This window comes from Sphaerodactylus townsendi, linkage group LG02 (assembly GCF_021028975.2).
Source record: "Sphaerodactylus townsendi isolate TG3544 linkage group LG02, MPM_Stown_v2.3, whole genome shotgun sequence".
Taxonomy (NCBI): Eukaryota; Metazoa; Chordata; class Lepidosauria; order Squamata; family Sphaerodactylidae; genus Sphaerodactylus; species Sphaerodactylus townsendi.
This window is the reverse complement of record NC_059426.1, coordinates 127,324,511-127,350,690: the sequence shown is the minus strand read 5'-3', so window position 1 is coordinate 127,350,690 and position 26,180 is coordinate 127,324,511. Positions and strand designations below refer to the sequence as shown.

General features: G+C 41.5%; 1 protein-coding gene across 1 annotated transcript in view; it reads left to right on the top strand.

Moving 5' to 3' along the window:
• The first annotated feature begins 386 nt into the window (after positions 1–386).
• Positions 387–26,180, top strand: part of EIF2AK4 (eukaryotic translation initiation factor 2 alpha kinase 4) — a 53,724-nt gene continuing 27,930 nt past the window's right edge. The window contains exons 1-17 of the mRNA XM_048484232.1: positions 387–592; positions 7,130–7,245; positions 7,919–8,021; positions 10,080–10,253; positions 11,138–11,218; positions 11,515–11,663; positions 13,431–13,540; positions 14,003–14,160; positions 16,168–16,703; positions 17,279–17,388; positions 18,098–18,255; positions 19,033–19,454; positions 20,538–20,607; positions 22,744–22,827; positions 24,102–24,224; positions 24,356–24,460; positions 24,686–24,743. Coding sequence (XP_048340189.1) covers positions 458–592; positions 7,130–7,245; positions 7,919–8,021; positions 10,080–10,253; positions 11,138–11,218; positions 11,515–11,663; positions 13,431–13,540; positions 14,003–14,160; positions 16,168–16,703; positions 17,279–17,388; positions 18,098–18,255; positions 19,033–19,454; positions 20,538–20,607; positions 22,744–22,827; positions 24,102–24,224; positions 24,356–24,460; positions 24,686–24,743 — 2,692 coding nt within the window. The 5' untranslated portion in view covers positions 387–457. The remainder of the gene's footprint in view (positions 593–7,129; positions 7,246–7,918; positions 8,022–10,079; positions 10,254–11,137; positions 11,219–11,514; positions 11,664–13,430; positions 13,541–14,002; positions 14,161–16,167; positions 16,704–17,278; positions 17,389–18,097; positions 18,256–19,032; positions 19,455–20,537; positions 20,608–22,743; positions 22,828–24,101; positions 24,225–24,355; positions 24,461–24,685; positions 24,744–26,180) is intronic.

The following is a 26,180-nucleotide window of genomic DNA, read 5'->3' as shown; positions in this document are numbered from 1 at the left end:
AACAGTCATTCAAAAATTGAACAGGTCAGCATGTCTATACTGTAGTGTGTTGTGTCATTTAAATTCTCCTGCTGGTCTATCAGCTACTAAAACTCATGAGCCTGACATGCGGGGGTGGGTAGAGTAACTTTAACCTGTTATTTTTACATGGGTGATGCCGAGGAAATCGCGGGCTGCAGTTATGATTGTTTTCCGAGACAGCTGCTGAGAAATCTCAAGGAAGACTGTGAGGAAAGTATTGCCCGTCCGAGCGTTGAAAAGCAGTAATTGCAACCGGGGTCTGCACAAGATCCTCTATAACGCAGCCGCGCCTCTGCCGGGGTTTCTTCCCGTGCTGTCGCCAGGGGCAGTATCGGTCTTTGGTAGACCTCGTAAGCAGAGCGGCTTCCACGTTGTCTGCCTGAACGCTGCAGATGGTGGTAGGCAGAGAAGGAGGGAGGGGTACTGGGGAGCTGGCATGGCCAGGGAGGCGGCTGACAGCTCCTCCGAACAGACCGAGAGCTATCACGTCCGGCAGGAGAATGAGCTGGAAGTGTTGGAGGCCATCTACGGACAAGATTTCCAGAATTTGAGACATAACCGACCGTGGAAGGTAAGGGGAGAGAGGCTGGGCTTAGCCATTTCCTGCGGATGGTAACATGGGTCCTCCTCCCCACCCCCCTCCCGAGATCCAGCTACGGTGTTTGGCTTGTTGTGTCATTTAAATGAGCTTGACTAGGCAGCCTAAGGCAAATGAGTAAAATATTAATAATCATTAACCATACAGGCCGCACTCAGAATTGTTACAGAAGTGTCTCTTCCTGTCTTTTCAACATATGGTTGGAGTAGAGGGGGAAATATTTAAATTTCTCCATATGAAAACCACAGACTCTTGTGATGCTTTTATATACTGACATGTTTATTGTGGCATTAGCTTTTGTGAACCAGAGGCCACTTAGTCAAATGTATGAAGATTTCCTGTACAAGCTTTAGCTTTAACGTGGTAGGTGTGTTGCATATCTGGGCTCTTCACTTATGGGGTTTGCTCCACAGGGCTGTCCTCTGCCTACTTGAGAAAAGTGGGTATATCTTTGATAGCCTAATGGCTAATGCAGGTTGTAGGGCGGCTGCTGTATGCAAAAAAATGTGTAACAGCAGCTGTAGTGAAGGAATTTGTAGTTGAATGTGCAGTTGGCAGTCATTTTATATGAAACCTTAGTTGATGGTCTTTATAGTTTTGCAAGTGTGATAATTATAAGCATTAATTAGTACAGAACAATGAGTGTTATAATACGTGTAAGGAGCAGCAGTGGGGAAGTGGTTAAGAGCAGGTGCACTCTGGAGAACCAAGTCATTGTTAAAAGTATTGAATAGCATGGGGTCCTGTGGCAACCCACTAGTCACTTCTCTCCAGGATGAAGAAGCTATTGGTGAGCAGCTCCCTTTGGGTTTGGTCAGTCAACCAGTTACAAATCCATCTAACAGTAGCATTGTCCACATTTTACTAGCTTACTTACAAAGATATCATGGGGAATACCATAGAAAATGTAAAGTTAGAAGTCCTGTGTGTTTAGGAATCGATTCCAAGTTGCTTATCAGAGAAGAGAACTGAGCTACTTGCTGTGTAGAATTCCCCATTATAGACTTCTGTCTGAAGTAAGAAAGTTCACCTGTACTTTCCCCATGTTTTCAGTGTGTATCCATGGGCCACATCAGCAATGGTGATCATATCTTTTTATATCTTTTTATTTATTTTTTAAAATGTATACCCCATCCATCCCCAAAGGGCTCAGGACAGCAATACAGTAATATAAAACACAATACAATTAAAATAGCAATACATTTTAAAATATGACAAATCAACACATAGGATGGCGACTTAAAACCCCACTATCCCCTGAGAGGCCAGTGATAGTAAATGTCCGCCCAGCTGGCCCCTAGAAAGTGCCCAGCAGAATATCTCTGTCTTGCAGGCCCTGTGGAAATAACTCAGATCTCACTCGGGAGCCCATTCCACCAGGCCTCATCGAGGCCAGCGGGGTATTGATACAGTGAAACCACAAGAAAGGGCAGGAATTGATACTTTTGTTGTCCAGTATGCATATTACCCAGCGCGTCTTGTCTCATTATCCCTCCTTTATCTGAGGTACCTAACTATGTGGTAATTAGCAGACAACTATTCTCTGTAGTGAGATAATAAGTATCAATGGGAGTTGTTCTTTTTTGCTGTTCTCTAGAGCTTTTGCTAAACTGTGAAGCAACTTGTGTAAACTTAAAATTAACACCAATAAAGTCTCTTGCATACTGTGACATTAAAGATAATTAGCAGGATAATTATTTACAGCATTTTCCCAGAAGGGTAGGCTGCTTTTCCCAGAATATTTGACACCATTTCCTCTTATCCTGTTAGTTTTAAAAATTAATTGGTCAATTTCCTGCTACATGCATGTGGCATTGAGCTAAAATTTGGAGGTTGCATTAACTGGAAATCATGTTGCATACTGTGAAAAAAAGTTCTAATCTCTGAGATGGGTTGGTGTACCTGTGGGTAACAACCTAATCCTCAAACATTGTAATAAAAAATACACAAGCTATTTACTTCCAGAAAGTAAATAGCTTATGAAAACATTAAAATGTCTTAAATAAAAATTTTAAATAAATATTTTGGTACCAGAGCTCTAACTAAACTTGTTTTGCAGCAATATTAGGTAGGTGAAAATTATTTTTAAATCATCTGTCTGGCTTTTAAATGATTTCAGATTAATTTACATACTTCAGAACCTGAAGGATTTTTAAAATAGGCTCCTGAATAATAAAGGCAGTTTCTTTTCAGTATGAAACTCTGCATTTAAGACTGCTAGTTTTGGATATAAACAAGAGAAGGAGCAGTTTGGTGACTTTTTTTGAAGGGGGAGGCATCATTCCAAGTGTGAATGCTGAAGGTTTGTGTGGTTCTGGGTCCTTCTAGGCCCCCAAAGTTTCACTGTCTTGTCAGTTCACTTACGGAGAAAGGGAGATAAAGGTGATAAAGTATTGGGATTTTCTGAACATTATATATTCAGAGATATACTTCAGTAGGTAGCAGAGTTGCGCAATGGCAAAAATAAAGATATATAGAGAAAATGGTGATTTGCTGACCAATAACTGACCAACAGACCAGGTCATAAAACTGTGACCTAAACAACTGCTTTACATACAGCTGGATTGCATGGCAGACACTTGCAAATTCCAACATAAAGACACACCCTGTTACATTTTCATTCCATTTTCTGAATACCTCTGGGATATTTGAAATATTTGGTGTATCTCTGGTTTATTTGTTGTCAGTTATTAAACCTGAATGCTTCTTGGACTTAAACTGAAAATGCATTATTGTCAATCTTTATATACTCTGTTCCACATAAAGGTTATAGTTTGGTCAATTAAGGTACAGGGGTTGAGAAAGTTGTATGCTTCTGAATGAATATGAGAATTATTCATTTTCATGCACTGCCTTTGTTAAAACCATTATATTGTGCTTTATTGAACGTGGTACTTTGATACAAGAGCAGTGATGCCAAAATGTATTATTACTTTCAAACTTTCAAATTTTGCTGGGCTAGGTAGGCATTAGGACCCAAGGCAGAGCACTCTATAACAGGGGTAGGGAACCTGCATGCGGCTCTTCTGTCCTTGCACTGCAGCTCCATGAGCCGAGCCGCTGGCCCCATCCTTGCCCGCCCTGCAGGTAGCAGGGCGGACACATCCATGCGCTTCTCAGAATGAGCGGAGTAAAAGGTAAAAAAACCCAATATATACAGTGTTATCTTTATTTTAAATGTCAAAAATTATTTGCGGCTCCAAGTGTTTTCTTTTCCCATGGAAAACGGGTCCAAATGGCTCTTTGAGTGTTAAAGGTTCCCTACCCCTGCTCTATAACAAAGATTGTCCAGCATGCTTTGTTCTGTGGTGGAGAAATATACAATCAACTATCATCTTTATGTGGAACAGAGTATAGATGAGCACAGATATTATCTGCAATACTTTTAATGTTGATGTTGCTTTCACTTGCAGGCTGTCAGAAAGAATAAAAATAGTTCTTATTTGAGCTGTAGGTAATGAGGTGAATTCATTATATGATTTTTGGTTTTGATCATGTGTATTACTGATGACTATTTAAACTATTGCATATCAAAATGCCAGGCTCTTTCCCTGGAGCTGAGCATTCAAACATCTTAGGCAGAAGATTTTGTGAAACTAGCAATGATGTCTAGTTTTGTCACTTTGCAGTAGCAGCTATTTCAAATTTATATTTTAATGATAAGGCTGGATGCAGGCTGTTGTCAAACACAATCGGTTCATCCTGTTATTGCTTGTTGTCTTGTAGCATTTTGATGCCCTCAGTACAACAGGGACACACTGTAATTAACCGTGATAGGTTTTGTATTCTTTCTCTTAACAGATAAATATACTGTGTGCATGGCTTGCCCTAATGCAGTTACTGAGTTTGTTACATGATTGATTGTATCTATTCATATCTTACTGGATTTACCTTATACTGCTAGTGCTAGTGCCTAATGGCAGTGTTAATGAAGGGTGAATGTGTTTGATGCCTGTGGAGTACTTGCTTAGTACGTCAATTTTTCACATAGTCATGGACTCTCCCGTTTATTACTTTATAATTTTTTTCATCGTTCTCCTCTGTGACATTATGATTGGAGAGAGACAATACTTTTTCAGAGCTGAACGTCGTGTGATGGTGTCACTGTGCTTGTCATTGTGCTTTTTTCCAGCTTCCTGTCTGAACAAATAGTTCTTAGTAATCCTTCAAAAACTGTTTTGATCATATAATAATGAGGCAAATAAATGAAGGAAATGAAAACACACATTGTAGGTTGTAATAGTTCTGCCTTACCTCCTTCAGTTTTCTAAAACCAGCACCATCTGATCCCACTTTTTAAGCTATAAGGGGTGTTCTCATGCTTGTCAAATTTTGAAGCTTTGGTTAGATTTCTAATAACTCCAGCGAAGAGATCACAGATACATTGGTGCATGCATGTGTGTTTTTAATCACTGTGTGTTGAATTCAGTGATCCATCCGTTCTTTGCGTTGATGGAAAAGGGGGCAATTTTGGCCTCTTTCTCAGTGCATCCTCCTCATTTGGTGTGGCTGAGATTTCTCATGACACTGGGAATCAACCTTCAGATCAGAAAATGCTCCTGGGGTGGAAATCAAATAAAAGGTCTGTGATGTTTGTGCCTGAATTTAATGGGTTGCATCCTATTGCTGTGCATCTCTGCACTAGAAGGAGACTGTGCTTAGTAAACTGCCTTGCTTACAGTTGTTAGCTTGATTATCCAAATGCCAAAACACAGTGGTATATGGTAGGACTCGGGAGGGAATGTCACTTTGTGAACTATTGCAGAACACCCCATCAACCCTTAGAACACTTTGTTTTGTTTGTTGGTAATTGATGGTAAACAAATGCTAGTGGTGATATAGAATAGCTTTTAATCTTTCACTCAGGGATGCATATCATCTCTCTCTTTCAGATTTCATCTGTCACTCCTGTGCAAAGCAGTCATTTTCCTCAGGTACATATTAAGTCTGTGCCTGATTCATCCACTGCTGAATGGAAAGTCTTTGAACATGCCTTTAGACAGCATGGCAGCTTGTATGGTTTCTTCACAAGTCGATAAGCTTTTTGGAAAGTTGCCTGATAAGGCAGCATCAGTCAGGGAGATGCTTGCTCATAATTAAGCTGATCCTCTTCCCATAAATGGAAGTGAGCTGTCTTCTTTGGAGGCCATTTTCTCTGATTTGGCTGTTTCCAGTATTCTGAAGAGATGGCTACAAAAAAAGTGTATTTGAGTTATGCTTCTGGCTTTGCTCTTCTACATCCTATGGGATTGAGAGTGGGGAGAGAGAAAACATGTTTTGTCTCTACTTTCAAAGAATGTGTATCTAAAAATGTACACATGCAAATTTTGCTTGACACTAGAAGTGACAAGAGAGAGAAAATGTGTCACCCAAGCTTCTTTTGTTTCCACTTTCTAAAAAGTCTGAAGTAGCCCCCTCTGTGGCTGTACTTCCTTCTCTGCTACTATACTCTTTCCCACCAAAAGATCTCAGGAGATGTGTGAATTGATCTGCCATTTCCTGGGTTGTCTATGTTCTAGAGCAGGTCTGCAACCTGCGGCTCTCCAGGTGTTCATGGACTACAATTCCCATCAGCCCCTGCCACCATGGCCAATTGGACTACAATTTATGGACTACAATTCCCATCAGCCCCTGCCACCATGGTGAATTGGCCATGGTGGCAGGGGCTGATGGGAATTGTAGTCCATGAACATATGGAGAGCCGCAGGTTGCAGCCCCCTGTTCTAGAGTGCTCTGCTTGGGTCCTAGAGCTTACCTAGTGCTGTCCCCAAGGCTCTAGGACCCCAATGGAGCATTCTAGAACAAAGACAGGAAATGACAGATCAATTCACAAATCTCCTGAGATCGTTTGGTGGTACAGAGTGTAGGTATATGTGAAATTTAGCATATCTAGTGGGAGAGAGTATGAGTATGTGTTGAAATTTAGCATACCTAGTTTGTTTATGAAGCTGTGTCTGATATCCAACTGTGGCCAGTTGCCATTGGGGGATTTCCTTCAGGAGAGGAACTCTTTGATACAGATTTTTTAAAACTGCAAGTAACTTTAATGTAATGGTTGCTGGAAACCCTGAGTGACTTTAGAAAGTTCTCTAGCAGTCTTCAGATCTCTGTTTGGTAGTTAATGTAACAGTGGGCCATATGTCGTATAGAACAAAGATTGAAAAACCAAGAACCCAGGCTGTGTTTACTTACCTGTGCATTTTTATCTCCCTCTAACTCACAAAGGCTTATGCTATTAATAGTCTTCAAGGTGTCATAAGGCTTGTTTTTACTATGATCACAAGTTGATTGGCACAACCTTCTTGCTGGAATTTTACTGTGTGTGTGAACAGCAATAGAGGCTTTGGCAGATCCCCTTTCCAGCCATACGTTCCATAGGCATCACCAAAGGACTTTAAAGTGCATTCTAAAGGCTGGTCACTCTCCAAACTTGTCTTACTGTTCACGTATAATAGCTTGCTTTTTCCCAACATGAATGTTAAACACCCCCTTTTTTTCCTAATGCTTCAGGTACGACATTCTCCGGAAATCTGTTTAGTTCTGCGACCTCAGGGATTGACTGGTGACCATGAAGTTTATACGAAAGTTGAATTGTGTGTCAGATGTCCCCAAACCTACCCTGACACGTGAGTAAATTTAAAATAAATAGTTTATCAATTTCCTAAGCAAGCTAAAATGCAAAACTGGGCAGTCTGAGTAGTTGTCACACTTGTTCTTGTCTAAAAGTTTAGTTGTTACAGATATGGCTTAATCTGTGCACATTAATTTCAAAGCACACCTGTAGGTGTTTGAATTAACTGCTTGTGAGTATCAAAGAAGACTTCAAGTGCCTCGTCTAGTCAACTGAGTGTGAGCTGAGGTTAAAAAAATGCTTGCACAAAACAAACCGAAAATGATTAGGTCCCCAAATTCCAGCACTCTAATAGCATCCAGTCAGCTGGATCTTTTGTGCCACTGCTCTGGAATTCCTTTCTTGTATCCTCTTGGAATTGTTCAACAGTAGACTATACAGAGATCAAGCAAAATAGCAAAGTGAAAATGAACTTTGATAGTGGTTAGAAGGGGTCAAGTGGTGGGGGCAGTCTGCTCTTATAGTTGTAGCTTAACTACTTACATGAATGAAATCACTTATAGTGAGAGTACAAAATCATATATTTACAAAATCATATAATTTATTTTTGATGGTGCATAATGGCTGATGTATGTCATTTTGAAGTGGATGCATTACTATATAAGTTGTATATGCATTTGTGAAGCTGAAGTCCTCTCTTTTGTGGATTCTATTTTTCTCCCATCTAGTGTTCCAGAAATTCATCTTAAAAATGTAAAGGGCTTGTCAAATGACAATGTTAACTTGTTAAAATCCAGACTCGAGGAATTAGCAAAACAGCGCTGTGGAGAGGTAAATCTTTGCATTTTTGCTTCAGTTTTGCACAAAATATTGGACAGTGCTGAGAGTGTGATTTTTCAACTGTGAGATGCTGTGTGAGATGCTGTGTGTACAGCTGCAAGTATGCATGTATGTGGGTAGGACGGGTTGCTCTGGATGCAACAGGTTCAATCCCTGAGGTCTCCAGTTAAAGGGCTTCAGATAGCAGGCACTGGGAAAGACCCTTCTGTTCCTGAGAGTGCTCATCAGCCAGGGTGGATTCAATTGAAATAGCTAGTGAGTATTTAAGTCATTTTTTTACATAAAGACTCATTCTTGCTGGCATAATCTTAATATTTGTCACCAGATAAAAATTTAATTTTTAGAATAATTTTTTTCAGATTAGTTTATAATTATATGAAAAAAATTCTGATTTGGTTATACTGTTCGGAATGCATAGATAAGTATGAAATTTCTTTTTCTTTTTCTTGTAGCTTCTAAATCCTCTATCTAAATCATTCAGTCACATGTATTATAGTCTGGAGGGAGGGGGCATTTCAAGAATTAAGAAGATAATTTATCTTTGCTTCCCAGACATGACTGCTTATGTAGTTCTCACACAGCAAATCTCAGCTCCTGATAGCAAGAGGAACCTAAATGACAACTTTCCCCATTAATATCCTTATACAAAACAACCCGCACGTGTTATTATCTTGTTAGAACAAGTGGAGGTGTGCACTTTCTATAAGTTTGTCAATATATATTACAATCTTTATTATTACTACCCAAATTTGAGTAGTAATCTAGAATAGATTGAGAATTGATTATCCCGTCTTTTAAAGATGACATTAAGACAAGGAACTTTAGCTGCTATCACAGGTCAAATTGCTTTCCCCCAAGTGATAGTACTTTGAAAATACCATCTGGGATTTGTTACTTCTATCAAGTTCGATATGTCTTTTAACCTCTGGGTTTTAGTCACAGTTTTTCAATCACTACCAGGGCTGCTCTAAATGTGTTAGAGCACATTTCCCCCCCAGTTTATACATGTTGCTAATGTAACTTTATTCAAAAGGAAGGTTACATAAAAGTAAAGAATTCAGCAACTATGATTGAGAGAAGCTCTTCCTTTTTGCTATTGTTCTTAATATTCATAACATGATGTTTAATTGCCAGAGTCCTGACAATATAGTGTTAATAGTGTATTATTATTATTATTATTATTATTATTATTATTATTATTATTATTATTATTATTATTATTATTATTTCAATTTAATAGACCGCCCTACCCCCAAAGGGCTCAGGGCGGTTCACAAAACAATCGAACACAATACAACATATGATTTCAATTAAAACAATAAATAGATTAAAACAATAAATAGATTAAAACATTAAAACATTTCTTACCATTGACCTGAAACAGAATTAGATACAGTTATATTTTTCGTGTATGTGTTGCTTTTCTAGAGCACCATTCTGAAATCTGTCTCTCAAGACTAGTTCTGATTATTCAGACCTATATAATGTAATGCTAGAATAGTTTATGTGCATGGTGGTTTTCAGTGCCAAGATTGGCAGAAATGGCTGGGGTTTTCAGCACTGAAATACATGCACCAATTTGTGGTTTTGTTTGCCACACATTTGCTGTTGCTTGTTTTGCATAGCAGTCTAAAATGGTTCTGAGTACCACTGTGATGGTGACAAAGATATCAGTGTTAATTGGGTTCAAATTTACCTTATAATTCTTCTGACAGTTTCCCCTTTAAGTGATTTTGTTACATTTAGGCAGACATGCCAGGCAGTCCTATTCCATGGGTACCTTTTTCTACCAGATATGGTTGTGAGTTTGCTGATCCTGTGTGTTTTAAGTCTGGATTCTTTTAAATTGGTAAACTGTGTGTTGTAATTTGCTTTAAGTTTGTTAATTAGACAATGGTTCATGTCTTTGTAACTTTGTTGTTTCTGTAATGTAATCTAACAGTTGCTTCCATCTCGTATGCCAATAAAGTTTGTTGATGTTGAATTTTGTTGTTGTTTTGTTGAGTCCAAGGAAGTAAGGCAGGATTGAAATTTGCCTTTCTTCCACAGGTGATGATATTTGAGCTGGCAGATTATGTCCAGTCATTTCTCAGTGAGTATAATAAACCACCTTCAAAGTCTTTCCATGAAGAAATGCTGAAGAATCAACAAAAAGAACTGGAAAGGCTTGCCCAAGAAGAACAGCGTCGAATTCAGGACCTTAAGAGGAAAGAAGAAGAGATGGTGAGATTGCTAAATGTTTGGTATTTCTGATTTCTTCCTGATTTCATGTGAACACGTAGGTAGCTGAAGTCTTCAGCTATTAACATCAGTAGAGTTTAATGGTTGGGAGACTGTTGGATGATGGATTAATATTGTGACCTCAGTCCTGATAATACTTTCCACTGACAGAGGGTTTTAAAAAAAATTCCCTCCTCCCTTTGCAGATTTTTGATTTGACACTCATACTGTCTCGGGGGGCTACCGGGTGGTGGTGGTGGTGGCTTCCATTCCCAGAGGGGAAGGTTAATTTTAGGGGACTACCCCAGGAGAATAGTAGGGAAATTCCATTCCACTAATGGAAATACCTTCTGTTACTTAGGATATGATTTTTGGTATCCATGGTTTGTAATTGTGAGACCCCCTTTTACAAACAGCAGTCCTCAACCACTGGACTCGGAGCTTTGCTTAAGTCTCTGCCAGATTTTGAAAATGGCTGGGGAGGGACCCAGTGACAATGGCAATGATTCCGTCTGTTTGTAAAATAACAGACAAGGCCTCGTGTGCTGATCTGTGATTTCAGTGTTTTTTTCATTCGTGTTCTTTGTGTTCCTTTATGCTGAAGTAAGGAGAGCTGTAGCCAGTCTTTGAACTTTAATAAGAGTTCTGGATCCACTGTTCTTCCCTGCATAATTCCTAGTGTGACATTTTTTTCTGCATGTAAATCTGTGAAACCCTCCCCTCCCCCTGCACTATAGTCTGTCTGTAGAGCAAAATCTGCTTTTCTAGTTGTCTTCACTCACAGCGAGTAAAGCGTTTCAGAATTATTTGAGGTATCAGTTTGTTACAGTTTTACTGTAATAAGCCTAGAGATAGTTTTTTTTTCATTGCAGTAATATTTATTTCAGCAACGTGAAATTCTTAATGAGATTCAAAGAAGGGAAGAAGAAAAGAAAGAAGAACGAAAAAGAAAAGAAACTGCTAAGCAGGTATTTTTAAAAATTGTGTTATAACCAATGCATCATCAGAAGAGTCCTTTGAATGGAACTTTTCAGCCATCTCCCATCCTGATCTCCTGCTGCAACTTACTGATCAATGTGATCCTCAGGAACAATATGAAGGGTGGTTGCATGTCCATGTTTGTAGCGAGAAGGCAGTTGGTGAAAATTACCTCCCATGTTTATTGGGAAGTACCATCCCAGTCAGGCGTCCTGCCTGCTCAGCTACTGAAGGATTGCAATGTGCTAGAATTATTCAGTTGCTCTTCTCATTTCTGTCTTTTCAGGAGCGTCTGGAGAGTGCCACTTTGATAACCCAGGAGAACTCTACCAGTAGAGAGGCTGCAGGGCACAAAATAGCTCCCAATTTCAATGGAGGTGCTGGTGAACATGGAGGAACAAACAAAAATCGTGCACATTCCACAGGGCGTTCTAAGTATTTATCAATATTTTAATTAATTAATTAATTAATTGCATTTATACCCCACCCTTCCCCTAGGGCACAGGTGTCAAACTCACGGCCCTCCAGATGTTCATGAACTACAATTCCCATCAGCCCTTGCCAGTATAGCCAATGCTCATGTTGGGAGGGACTGATGGGAATTGTAGTTCATGAACATCTGGAGGGCCGCGAGTTTGACACCTATGCCCCAGGGGCTCAGGGCGGCAACACCATCAGAATCATACAATAAAATCAGATAAATAATTAAAACAGTTTAAAACACTATTAAAAACCTAAATCCAGATGGTGACTTACACATTTTAATATACCCCCCCCCCCCCCCCCCGGAGGCCAGAAGAAGATGTTAACCCGGCTGGCTATCAGGGAAAGCCTGGTGGAATAGCTCCATTTTACAGGCCCTGCGGAAACTATTCAAGTCCTTCAGGGCTCAGATCTCATACAGAAGCATATTCCACCAGGTAGGGCCCAGGACTGAAAAGGCCCTGGCCTTCGTTAAGGCCAGCCGGATAGATTTTGGGCCAGGGATTTCCAGGAAATTCCTATCCAAAGAGCGGAAGGACCTACTAGGGCAGTATGGGGAGAGGCAGTCCCTGAGATATGCAGGTCCAAGACCGCTCGTGGCCTTAAAGGTCAAAACCAGAACCTTGAAAATAACTCGATAGGCAGCCAATGCAGATGGAAAAGGACAGGTGTTTTATGGTCCCTGCTTGAGGCTCCAGCTAGAAGCCTCCCGGCTGCATGCTAAACAAGTTTCAGCTTCTGGATCAGATTCAAGGGCAGGCCAGCGTAGAGTGAGTAACAATAATCCAATGTTCCTCTGAGTAAAAGAGCTATATACTCATGCACCCCTTTTGCATGTTTAACTGAGTATGCCCAAGTCAGTTCAAGCTCCTCATATCTAACTGTCATGTATTAGAGCTTGGATCCAATACCTTTGCTTTGGGCACTGGAGACATGGCCCTCTGCTTCAGTCTTCTCATGCTGGGCAATTTGGAGGTTCTTGAAAAACAATTGAGGTTGTGCAGTTTGGATCCAGTGGTAATTTCAACTAACATCAGTATTTCCCCTCCTACAGTAGCCCCAAATGCTCCCCAATGTTGCTCCTGTAAGATGAGATGTTCCCTCCCCCAACCCCAAAGCAATTGAGAGGGGCTGGAAGTCTATGATGGGAGGGGGCTATCTGCAAAATCACCCCCCTCTTCTGTTCATGGAAATCCTCTGGTAGACAAAGCCTTTGTATTTGTTCAGTGCTAAACCACCACTGTAAAGGCAAAAAATCACAGTGAAAAAATAATTAAACAAAGATTTTAAGAGCAGGTGGTTGGGACTTTATCAAGCAGTTGCAGTAGCTGTGGCCTGTGGAACTGTGTGCAGATGAGGTTGCACAGCTCACTTGCTACCAGTTGGAATATAAAATTGACGGCAACCTCTTTGTGTTCTCGGTCCCGGCAATCTATGCAAAGTTTTAATTGAGAAGATAAAGTGTTATAGGGACTTTCTTTTTAGTTATATGGACAAACACAACTGCTTTGAATCTTCTTTGCCAGTAGCCGTCATTTAAATTATCTCAGTTCTGTTTTAAATTTTACATAAGTTTTCCATTAAGATTGAAGAATTGTAGTAAGCTATTGCTAGGCTTTTCTCCCACTGATGAGTTGATAAGAAGGAGGGGGTCTTAGCAGTATGACCTCAACATAAAATATTGATTTAAAGAAAATGTGATGGTTGTTTCTTTCATAGAAGAGAGCGTCAGTATTCAGTTTGCAGTACTGAAGATTCTCCAGGAACTGGGGTAGTTATATATTTTAACACCAATGGTCAATTTAAAGTACATAAAGGAAAGTGTATAGGTAAGTGGAACCATTATTATGCATGAGAGACCTTTTTAGTACATGTATGATTTTTTCCATGTAGAAATAAATCCTATTTTACAAACCTTCAAAGGTTTGTGCAGAGGAGAGACAAAAAGGAGTGTTCTTACTTTTACTCAAAGGTGTCAGCAGTAAAAGTGGTCCAGCTCAGAGGAAAAATGTAGGAATAATAGAGTTGCATACTTTGACTTGGATGTCTTTTAAAAATTTTTGTTAATTGATCAGTATGGGCCCATTTTAACGATGTTTGCCCAAAGTGCAGCATTTTGATTTAATTAGTTAGGGTTGGTTTGCGTTTCCTTTACAACTTGATAAATGCTGCAAGAACATATGGGCTAGGATCATGGGAATTTATCTGTAAACATTTTTTATAATGGGTTTTGCGTTTGTATAAATGTCTCCATCTGGAGCTGATATCTCTTTCCATGTATCTGTGTGTAGACAAGGATGAGCAGCTTGGTAAATCAGTCTACAATGCTTTGGAGTTGTGCAGTGGCAACTTTGTCCTCGTACACGAATGGGTTCTTCAGTGGCAAAAGAAAATGGGAACATTTCTCACAAGTCAAGAAAAAGAAAAGATTGAAAAATGTAAAAAACAGGTAACTTCTTGCTTATGTTGCTTCTCCCCTCAGATTTTTATCCTGTAATTCCTCTGAGTGGCAGATATCATGGTTGTTGTTTTTCTCCTTGCTTTTATTCTCATAACAGCCCTTCGAGTAGGTAAGACTAATTGAGATTACTGGTCAAAGGTGACCAGTGAGCTTAATGACCAATAGCATTAATGTTGGACCTTAAATCAGGGGGAAAAGTGAAAGTTTTCCAGAGAAAGTCTGCAAAAAAATCTCTGGAGGGAAGGTTGGGACTATTACACGACATACTCTGTGACTGCTAGTATTGGAATCTGCACATTATTTTGGGCTTTAATGAGGGACTCTGCAACAAGGATGAAAAGTCAGTTGGGATAAAAGTTTATTTATTTAGAACCTACATGAAGTCTCCTTACAGTGGCCCACAGAGTTAAGAACAAATATAATAATAAAACTGCTATGACATCACTATAAAATACCTTATTAAACACCCTAAAATGATATTCATAAGATAGCAGGCCATGAAAAAGGCTTTAAAAGATGAACCTTTCAGTTATGAGGATGAGTAGGGAGAAATGTTTTGGTCTGATCTCTAAAGGATGTGCTAGGCCAAGGATATTTCACTGAAGGGGGAGGACATTTCAAAGATGAGGTGCTGCCACTGAAAAAGTCCTGTCTGCAGTTGCCACCTGCCTTGCCTCTGTGCAAAACCACTAAGTGCAGAGCTTGAGAAGAGAATATTAATTAGTGGGATGGATGGTACAGAAGAAGGCAATATTTCAAGTTAAGGTAACCCCCATGCAAGAACCAGGTCATTATTGACCCATGGGTGATGTCACATCACAGTGTTTATTAGGCAGACTATGTTTTGTGTCATAGGGTGCCTTTTTCAGTCATCTACAATTCACCCCCAGCAAGCTGGGTACTCATTTTATGACCTTGGAAGATTGGGAGGCTGAAAACCTTGAGCTGGCTACCTGAAACTGACTTCTGTCAAGATTGAACTCAGGTCTTGAGCAGAGCTTTGACTGTAGTACCATAGCTTACCACTCAGGTTCCCAGGGCTCCTGTATCTTTCAAGTATCCTGGCCCAAAACCATTTACAGCACCAATCTAAAGCTGAGTTACTCTGGCCGTTTCTGCACGGCCCCCTCGCGCCCCCACGCCGGCAGGAGTTCCGTCGGCGTGGGGGCGGGAGCCTGCTCGCACGCAAGCGTGCGAGCAGGCAACGGGGAGGCCGGCAGAAGGCAGGGCGGCTCTGCACGGAGCCGCCTCTGCGCCCTCCCCCGCCCCACTTACTGTGTCTTCCTCGTCGCCTGCGGGGCGTCGCAGCCCCGCCCACGCTGCCCTCCGACCCCTGGAGGTCGGAGGACAGTGTGGGCGGGGCTGCGACGCCCCGCAGGCTTAACGAGGAAGACACAATAAAGTGGCGAGGCAGAAAGCGTCTTCCGGCGTGGTTCGCGACCGCGCCGCAGGGAAGACGATCTCTCCCCAAACAACAACCCTTTAAAGGGTTGTTGTTTAGGGCGGCTTGACGCCGCCCCTGGGAGGAAGAAGAGCGCTGCTGGTAACGCCAGCGGCAATCCTGGCAGGCGGCCTGTTTTTGGCGCCCCCAGGCCGTCGTAAACGGGCCGTGCAGATACTGCCTCTGCTCTGAGTCTGTGGGTAAGGATGGCTCAATTAGAGACTTAAAGAGCCAGGAACTAGAGTAATACAATCCCTGTCTCCAGATGCCTGCAATTACTTGGCTACCGCATTTTGGATCAGTTAAAGTTTCAAAACTATTTTCAAAGGCAGATTCATGTAAACTGCCTTACTGTAATCTATAATCTTCAATGTACACAGAACAACATATTACATTTTGTCAACTTTGACCTAAAACTACTCCTATTTTGAATGATTTTGCCATGGGCAATAGCCTTCTTGCATTGTTGAAGCCACGTGTAGGAAAAACCTTTTAATGAGAGGCAAGTCAAATTTATTTATCCAGGATTTACTGATTTTATTTCTTTTGAACAGATTCAGGGGGCAGAAGCAGAATTCAGCTCTCTGACAAAGTTAAACCACCCAAACATAGTCCGTTATCTATCTATGAACCTTCAAGAGCGCAATGACTCAATTGTGGTAGACATCTTGGTGGAACATGTTAGTGGATCTAATCTCTCTGTACACTTGGACAAAGAGATCCCCGTTCCTCTGGACCAGCTGCGACATTACACAACCCAACTTCTGTCAGCTTTTGAATACCTACACAGTAATTCAGTAGTACACAAAGTTCTGGATGCATCCTGCATTCTGGTGGATACTGAAGGAAATATCAAGGTGACCGATTACAGCATTTCAAAACGTTTGGCAGACATTTGCAAGGAAGATGTTTTTGAGCAAACCAAAGTTCGATTTAGTGAAGATTCTTTGCCAAACAAACCAGGGAAAAAAGGGGATGTATGGCGGCTGGGTTTGTTGCTACTGTCTCTCAGCCAAGGACAAATAACTAAGGAATATCCAGTTACAATTCCAAATGAGTTGCCTGCTGATTTTCAAGACTTTTTGAAAAAGTATGTACATATCTGACTACTTCTGCTATCATATAATTGCTTCTACCAAACATAAATACTGATTTAACAAAAAAGCTTCTGTTTCAAGATTAACTTGGGGCCAGACAGGATAGTGACAGCAATGTGTTTGTGTTTTTAACATGAAAAAGAAGATGTGAGTAATGAGACCTGCCTCCCCACCCACCCCCCACATGTCTTTTTATGTTATAGTTCATTGCTTGAAATGCTTCTATTAGCTCTAGAAATCAGAATGTTGCTGTCTTGTTCATAAAGATATGATCTGTGCAGCTCAAATATTTACTTGTGGCACAATAGCCCCTCCTGCACATGCGGAATAATTCACTTTCAATCCACTTTCAATGCATTTTGCAGCTGGATTTTACTGTGCGGAACAACAAAATCCACTTGCAAACAATTGTGAAAGTGGATTGAAAGTGTATTATTCTGCATGTGCAGAAGGGGCCTAAAAGAAGCTAGGAAGTTATGAGTTTCATCATAAATTAATAAAATTGGTAGTCAACACTGATTTTTGGAATACCAAAATTAACACCTGTATTATTTTGGATTATGTTCAGGTGTGTTTGCTTGGAAGACAAAGAAAGGTGGAGCCCTCAGCAACTATTGCAACACATTTTTATAAATCCAACTAAGGTGAAAACACCTGTGATGGAAGAAAGCCCAGTTGGTAAATGATTTGGTCATTTTCTAATATATTTTGCCATGTCAGTAATAAGCATAAGCATTTATTGTCATTGTGCACGCACAACGAAATTTACAGCAGCATTCCTCGATGCACACAATTTCAGACTCATATCCCATCCTCACTTTCCCCTTCCTCCACCCATCCCTACACAGCCCCAAACACATCAACACGAAGCCACGGAAATTAAACACAAAAAATTGTATATCTAGAAACAGAAGTCACTTGGCTTAGAGTCTGAGCTTTGATATTAATCAAGAAATCACATATATTTTGTATAAAATGCTTTTAAAGAAAGAGGCTGCTCTAGAGCTGTTTTACAGTGGAGGTGGCCACTGTGTTGCCTCCAGTGGAGCTCTGGATGGTGCAGCAAAAAAAACCCCTGCTGCTGTCCAAATATCTCCATAGGGAAAACAGACTTAAGCCACATGTTGCAGTGGCATAAGACAGAGGACTACTCTGGGGCATTCTCAGGCCAAAAGCCTGGTAAAAGCCAACTAATCCCTGGGCTCCACCCCTTGCCCACCCCCAACTGTGACAACATCCTCAGTTATGCCGGTACAGCTCTTAGGGAGGCAGCCTTTCATTTCCACTGTAGTAGTTACTCTTCTGTATTGTGTATCACACTAACTCTTGACACTGATAGTTTAGCATGAAATTGCTTTCCTTCTCACAGGCTAATTTTCTGTTTCAGAGTCAACAGGAATAGATGATATTGAAACGATTATTCCCAGTAGTCAGATTTCTAGTAATCTGTTCTTCACTGAAACACAGAAACAATTTTCTCGCTATTACAACGAGTTTGAAGAATTGCAGCTTCTTGGGAAAGGGGCCTTTGGAGCAGTCATCAAGGTATATGCCGTTTACCATGTGAGATTAATCTTGTTTTGATTATTAATCTTGTTTTGATTATTAATCTTGTTTTGAATATGCTGCCACAGGAGGTGGTGATGGCCACTAACCTGGATAGCTTTAAAAGGGGCTTGGACAGATTTATGGAGCAGAAGTCGATTTATGGCTACCAATCTTGATCCTCCTTGATCTGAGATTGCAAATGCCTTAACAGACCAGGTGATCGGGAGCAACAGCCGCAGAAGGCCATTGCGTTCACATCCTACATGTGAGCTCCCAAAGGCACCTGGTGGGCCACTGCGAGTAGCAGAGAGCTGGACTAGATGGACTTTGGCCTGATCCAGCTGGCTTGTTCTTATGTTCTTATGATTAACCTTCCCAGGATTTGCATTTGTGAATACAAGATATTGGGTTAGATGCTATTATTTTGTTCTGTCACCATCTGTGGTTTCCTTCTGGCTCAAGACATCTTATTCAGAATTATGTTCTAGAGTTCCCTAGTGTCTGTAGCAGGCATCTCATACTGAAGAAATGCACAGTCACTGATAGAATAAAATTACCAGTCCATTAGGGTGGAACAGGCTTTGTTAATTCTGTTCAGTAATCTAACTAGAAGAGGAGCAATACATATAGCATCATTCTTTAAATGGCAGTGCTTTATCAGACAACCATCTTTCATGGCTGACAGAATATGTGGAGGTTCCCAGAGGGTAACTATTTTGCATTATTTTTATTGAGACAGTGATTTATTTCAGAGTGTTCATTTCATTTGGGTAGGTCCAAAACAAGCTGGACGGCTGCTGTTATGCAGTAAAGCGTATTCACATAAATCCAACAAGCAAACAATTTCGAAGAATTAAAGGGGAAGTGACACTCCTGTCTCGTCTGAATCATGAGAACATTGTCCGCTATTATAATGCATGGATAGAGAAACAAGAGATGCCTTTGCTCAGTCCTTCAGCATCGGAAACCACCGTAGTCAAAAAGGCAGCCACCAAGCAGCCTTTGAATGGGAAGGCTGAAGAAGAATCCATGGATGATGTGGAAGCAAACGCTCCTCCTCCTGTTCTGACCAGTTCAGTGGAATGGAGCACCTCGTGTGAGAGGTCAGCAAGTGCCCGGTTCAGTGGAGCTGATCAGGAGTCTAGTGATGATGAAGACGATGATGATGGTGGAGGAGTATTTTCACAGTCATTCTTGTGAGTAGGGTGTGGGTTGTCTCATTGGCTTTCTTTTTGATGTCAACTTGCCATAGTTTATAGAATCAGATTTTGACTTGCTCCTTTCATTTTATCAGCATGTGTACCAAGTTTTGAAATGCATTGAACATATTCTTAAGGTTACTTCAAGCATTTTTATGTGACTACTACTACTACTACCACTACTACTACTACTACTACTACTACTACTACTACTACTACTACTACTGTTGTTGTTGTTGTTGTTGTTGTTGTTGTCATCATCAAATTCAATTTAATAGACCGCCCCACCCCCGAAGGGCTCAGGGCGGTTTACAAGACAGTCTTGCCTTTGAGTATCTTGTAACTACATCATGCACTGCCTCTTGTTGTAAAGGCCTGTATTTGAAATGTTATGAGGTGATGGTTGGTTCTCCCTGCACAAGATTTGATGATTCAATCCCAGAGTCATGCGTGAATTGCTTCTGAGGAGAGAGGAAATTGCTTCTGAGATTCCTCTCAGTGTTGGAATGCTCACTCAGCAGAGACAGAGCACACTATTAGGCAAGGGAAAAGCTTATCATGAGAACAGTATGTGTGGTCTTAATGACCCCGAATATACTCTGTTAATGCATCTTGAAGAAGCAGCTCAAGTACAACAAGAAAAAAAATCCACCTTAATTGAGAAGAATTGTGGAATAGACCTGCCTTTCTAAAGAAGTTCTGCCATATTTCATCACACCAACTGCTGGTGACTTAATAATAAATTGGTAGTTTAATATTAAACTGTTCTACTTTGGTCCTAGAACATGGTTAAAAGGCATGGTGGGTTAAAGTCGTCCAGAGACAAAAACCTAAAGCTTTGAACAACCCAGATCAGGGAAAGAACTTTAATGACAAGCATGTCTTTCAGGCAAGTTGTAAGCCATTCCCACATTTTCTTTCATGAAACACCTGGTGTCCATTTGTCAGAGCTTCAAAACTCCATGAATAGTAGTACTTTGAATCCATTTTATTGGGGTGAGCAGGTGTGTGTGGTGTTCACATATTCATTCATTGATAAACAGAAATTTGCAATGTTTTGTTTTTTCCTTGTTGATTTAGGCCAGCAGATGATTCTGAAAGTGATATCATTTTTGATAATGAAGATGACAATGGTAAAAGTCCTCTGACGGTAAATATAAAACTGCTACTGAAAGTACATATGGCTGAATTCTTATGCTGCAAAAGTATGTGCCATTAGATCAATGTTATTCATCTGCTAGACCTGTGGACGTGGAGGGTTCCCTTTAATCATTATGGCTAGTATCCATTGATGGACCTATTATCTGTGAATCTGTCTAATCCCTATTGAAGCCATCACCATATTCATCGGCAGTGAATTCCACAATATAATCACTATTTGACTGAAGACAGCCTTCCTTTTTCTGTCCTGAATTTTTCTATTCCTTCCTATTATTTAGGTGTCTCTCAGTTCCTAGTCTGGGAGTGGATATCCATTGTCGCAGGATGACTGTTCCAGATCAATAAGTTTGATATAGCTAGGCAATTACAGGAAGTCCCAGTCACAGAAGTTTGACTCTTAGGCCCATTATGCATAGAACACTTACCTTGGGGCTCTTTACTGCACAGTGGGGTTGTAGTGGGGTCTCCTTGCATTTCTGTGTTTACATACAAGGAGGCACTTACTGAACAGCTTATTTGCTGTACTTTCCTGGGTTTGGTTTTCCTAGCTCTCTTAAAGGTACAGATCTCATCACACTTGGTAGTTTCAAGATTGGTGACTTTGTAAAAGCCTTTAAATTACTGTTGCTGCTGTTATAGTAGTTATATCAATATTGTAGCCATTTTCAAAAAAGAATCCCCCTCTCAGATGAAAGAAGTAAAGCAATTCCTTGGATCACATGCTGCTGAAGAAAGGAAAATCCTAGAGCTAGTATCCCCCCCCCCCCACACACACACACACATACATACATACCCTGCTGCTATCGCTGGTGGAGGGAGAGGCTCGTTATTTTGATATTCTTGTATCAGATCTATTGTTGCTTCAATATGGTAATAATATGGTACAAGTGTATAAAGTTAAAAAGCTCTCCCAGTCATTGGGGAAGGCAGAAGTAAAGTGAGGAGGGGGGTGGAGCCAAAAAGTCACCCTGTTCGTACTATCCATAGAAATGCCAACTTGTCACCTGAATGTAAATGAGCACCGTACAACCTCCATATTCACTCCCTGCTACCCATGTACTGCCGGGGGGGGGGGGGGGGCGGGTCGGGTCATACTATCTCTGAGAAGGGGTGGGAGCTGAGTGAACGGGAACTCTGGGTGTATGGTAGGACCAAGCACTCTCTGTTGTTATATTGTGGTATCGACATATCTGTATGAGAATTTAGAGGTCAGTGTGTTTTAGTTAAGCCCATGTGTTTCAGCTTCTTTTCTTTGAGTTCCACTTGTTGGATACCAAAAGATGCCGGTAAGATAAGTAGGAAGCAGGAAGAAGCTAGCAACATGGAAGGGATGCAAGGGGGAAGGTGTGGACAGCAGTTCAAGGGAGTGGGAAGGGTGAAGCTAGGTAGGCTGCCGAGGGTGGTGGAAAAATATCTGGGGCAAAATTCAGCTCACTGGCAAATCTGCCCTGCTCTGGTGGCGAAGCAAATTAAAGTCATGCTAGAAGGGGTGTCGTTTGCTGTGGAGAGAACAGAAAGTGCTTGAGGAAGTATGTCTGTACAGGAAATCTTGCCGCAATGGACATTTGCCCCTGCAGCACGGCAGACATCTTATGCATAATCAGCCTTCATTATTTCTCTGGAATACCTTTTCTCAGAGTTGGCTTGCAGCTTTTCTCCCTCCCTTCTAGTTTCCTTTAATTTCAGATTACATCAGATTACATCTGTCAATGATTTTAGGCTGGGCTCCTTTTCATGTCTCTTCCCTGCTCCTCAATCACTAGCAGATTAGATGGTTTACAGAAAACTTCTGCTCAGAGATTTACTGACTCCCAGGGCTTGACTGCTCCTGATACAGTTCTCTTTGCTGGTTTGTGTCCTCTTCTCTTTCTTTCTTCACAGCTTTACTTGCGCTTCCTTTAAAACCCTTCAGTTTTATCTCTTCTGCCTTCTGCTATGGGAGGGCAAGTCCAGCCTCTACCACAGTTCAGTATTAGTTAACCTACAGAGAAAATAAAAGTTGGATTTGCCATGTCACCTGCACATGCAATTCCACTCTGACATATTAGCTGGTTTGGTAATCTGGACTATTAGTATTTGGTTGGAGAACAACGTTTGCTTGCTTTCTACTTTGTTAATGACACAGGATGAAGATTGCAATGGAAAGGACAGTCATAGTGAGGAAGATGGGACATCAATTATTCAGACTGTATACTATCTGTATATCCAGGTTAGCAATTCCGTCTGATGCTTGGCTGTGAAGAATTGCACCTTTACTCTTTTCTAGTTCATAAACAAGATTACAGGATTTCCACTAAGCAGTTACAGTATTTTAAACAGGCACATCATCAAGGGACTCCCAAGCTGTCTCCCACCCACCCCTGTAAGTATAAGATTTATGTAGCTGAAGCGTCAATTCCCTGTAGCATAGCGAGGAGAAATAACATCTCACTGCATCTGAAGTGCTCAAGTTGGATAACAATGTATACAAAATACATATTTATTAAGGACATTTATATGCTGCTCTAGCTTCCTTACACTTAAAATACAATTAAATCCAAACTCTTCTTCTATTTTGAGAGAAAAAGGGGAAAAAATTATCTATCCACTTTCTCTATCCTATGCATGCATTTATAAACCTTTATCATTTTATGCCCCATTGAAAGTGATGCTGTTTTGGGGTGGATTATCCCCCACCCTGAAACAGCATAACTCTCAAGGTTTAATCTGGGGACCTCAGATTCTCCCTTTAAATCCATTCCGAAGGGGTTGGATTCAAAAGGAGAATCTGGGGAAATTTGGGGAGTGCCTGCTGTCAGGGGTGCAATTGTTAAGCTATCAGCACCAAACTTTTAGGGTATCTTTAGGAGACTCTCCTGATGATACCACCCAGGTTTGGTGAAGTTTGGTTCAGGGGGTCCAAAGTTATGGACCTTCAAAGGTGTAGCCCCCATCTTCTATTAGCTCCTGTTGGAAACAATGGGGGAGGGGAACCCCTTTGGGAGCCCATAAGGACCCCCTGAGCCAATCTTCACCAAACCTGGGTGGTGTCAGCAGGAGACCCTCCTGATGATACCACCCAGGTTTGGTGAAGCTTGGTTCAGGGGGTCCAAAGATATGGACCTTCAAAGGTGTAGCCCCATCTACTATTAGCTCCCATTGGAAACAATGGGGGATGGGGCACCCCCTTTGGGGGTCCATAACTTTGGACCCCCTAAACCAAACTTCACCAAACTTGGCTGATATCAGGAGTGTCACTGGACAATAGCCTGGAAATTTGGTGCCGCTAGCCTGAAAAATGCGCTCCCTGCAGGCCAAAAACCGAAAAAACACTTTAAAATAAAAAACCCACAAACAGGGGCGGAGCTTCGGACATGCAATGGGGGGGTTGAACCTGAGGGAAAAAAAACCCTTACCTACGTCCTTGGTACTGTGAATACCTTCTTAACACACTGCACCACTGCCTCTTTTTTTTTAATATGCTTCTTCATCTTGGATCTGAAGATGGAATATTGTGAAAAGAGCACTTTAAGAGATACTATTGACCAAGGTTTATATCAGGATTCCAATCGTCTTTGGAGGCTTTTCCGGGAAATTTTAGATGGACTAGCTTACATTCATGAAAAGGTAAGCAGTATTCATGGCCAGCTCTTTTTAAGCGGCCTGACTAATTGATAGCCAGCAAGGCTATTCTTGTATCAGACTGAAGTTATTCCAAGTATACTAACCCCCTATTGTCATTATTATTATTTTAACAGGGAATGATTCACAGAGATCTGAAACCTGTCAACATTTTTTTAGATTCTGAAGATCGTGTGAAAATTGGAGATTTTGGCTTGGCAACTGACCATCCAGCATATGCAGTAAGTATTTTGACTCCAAAATATACAATAGTCGCCTCCCATCTGGGCTTTCAGGCTGCAAGCGCCCCAGGCAGCTGGGGAGGTTTGTTGTTGTTCTCACCTCCCTGCACCAGCCAAAAGCCCTCTGGGGGTGGTGGTGCAGTAGTGGTGCCGTGTCCACTTCCTTGGGCTCTGGAAGGAGCTGCCCATCACATATAATCAGGATTACTTTGATTTCTTTTTCAGGCAGACGCTAAACAAGGAGACGTGTCAGAGGATCATTTGACTAAAAGTGATCCTTCTGGTAGGTGCTAAGTAAATTAATTACCTTTTCCGCCCTATGGCTAGGCATGTCCCCTTTGAGATCTCTGCCTACTGCGAAATAGTGACCTTGGCATTTTCTGGGTCTGGACTAGACCAGCACTCAGCCACTAAGGGATGCGCAGCCTCAGCTGTTAAAAAAAAATGGTTGGATTCCCTGATGATACTGGCATTCAGCAACTGTAAAGCTTCCTGTGTCAGTCTGTATTTGAATATGAAGAAGAAGAGTTTGGATTTATATCCCACCTTTCTCTCCTGTAAGAAGACTCAAGGTGGCCTACAAGCTCCTTACCTTTCCTCTCCCCACAACAGACACCTTGTGAGGTAGGCGGGGCTAAGAGAGTTCTAAAGGAACTGTGACTAGTCCAAGGTCCCCCAGCAGGAATGTAGGAGTGGGGAAACACATCTGGTTCACCAGATAAGCCAGCTCCACAGCTGCTGAACACAAGGCAGTATCCACATGGACACTGAAATCCCCCCAAACAATAGCTTCAGGAAACCACAATGCCCAATCGGCGACCACCTCTAGAATCTGTGGTAGGCTATCCGCTGGTGCGCTAGGCAACCAGTACACCAGCAGAACAGTCAATTCCTGCATTGTCTCCCACACAAAACCAACACACTCCATACCAGTGATCCTGCGAACAGGGAATGTCCTGAAAGGGACTGACTCATGGATGAACATTGCCCCCCCCCCCCGCCCCGGCCCTGTGTTTGTGATTGGTAGACACACATGAAACCTGGGGTTGCAGCTTTGCACAAGGCGACTGTCTCGTCGTCACCCACCCAGGTCTCGGTGATACATGCCAGGTCCACCTCCAAAGCCCCGAGATAATCCTGGAGCATTATGGTCTTATTATTGATGGACCTGGCATTGATCAATACCAAGGATGAAGCAAAGTAGGCCCTGAGCCCACAGCGCCCATCTCTTGGGATAGGTTGGAGGTCAGAGGAGGGTCGAGCATAACTATTTCTCAGCTCTCCTCTCTCATACGGCCTTCGCCTACAATCATACTTTCCCTGTCCCAATAGCACTGGGATCCCCTGCCCCAAAGATGCCATCCTTAGGACTATCCCCACCAGTCTTCAACCCACACATCCGCTAAATAGTTTCTAATATTAATATCGACAGACTAAACCACATGCTTAACCCTAACTTCCCCCCACCTAAAACTAACACGGTAACATTCAAGCCTTAAGGCACAAAAAGTTCCAAACTTAACCACTAACTAACTATCCTATGTAGTTTAAGAAGCTAAGCCTAATACAGTAAAAACCTAACCCCTGCCATTACCACTAGGGTCTATTGTCTGGGAAAAATCTAATATCCTACCATTAACAAGCTACACCAATAACCTGACCTTAACTAGAACCAAAAGAAACCAAACCATAACAAATTCCGAATACCAAAATTGGGAAC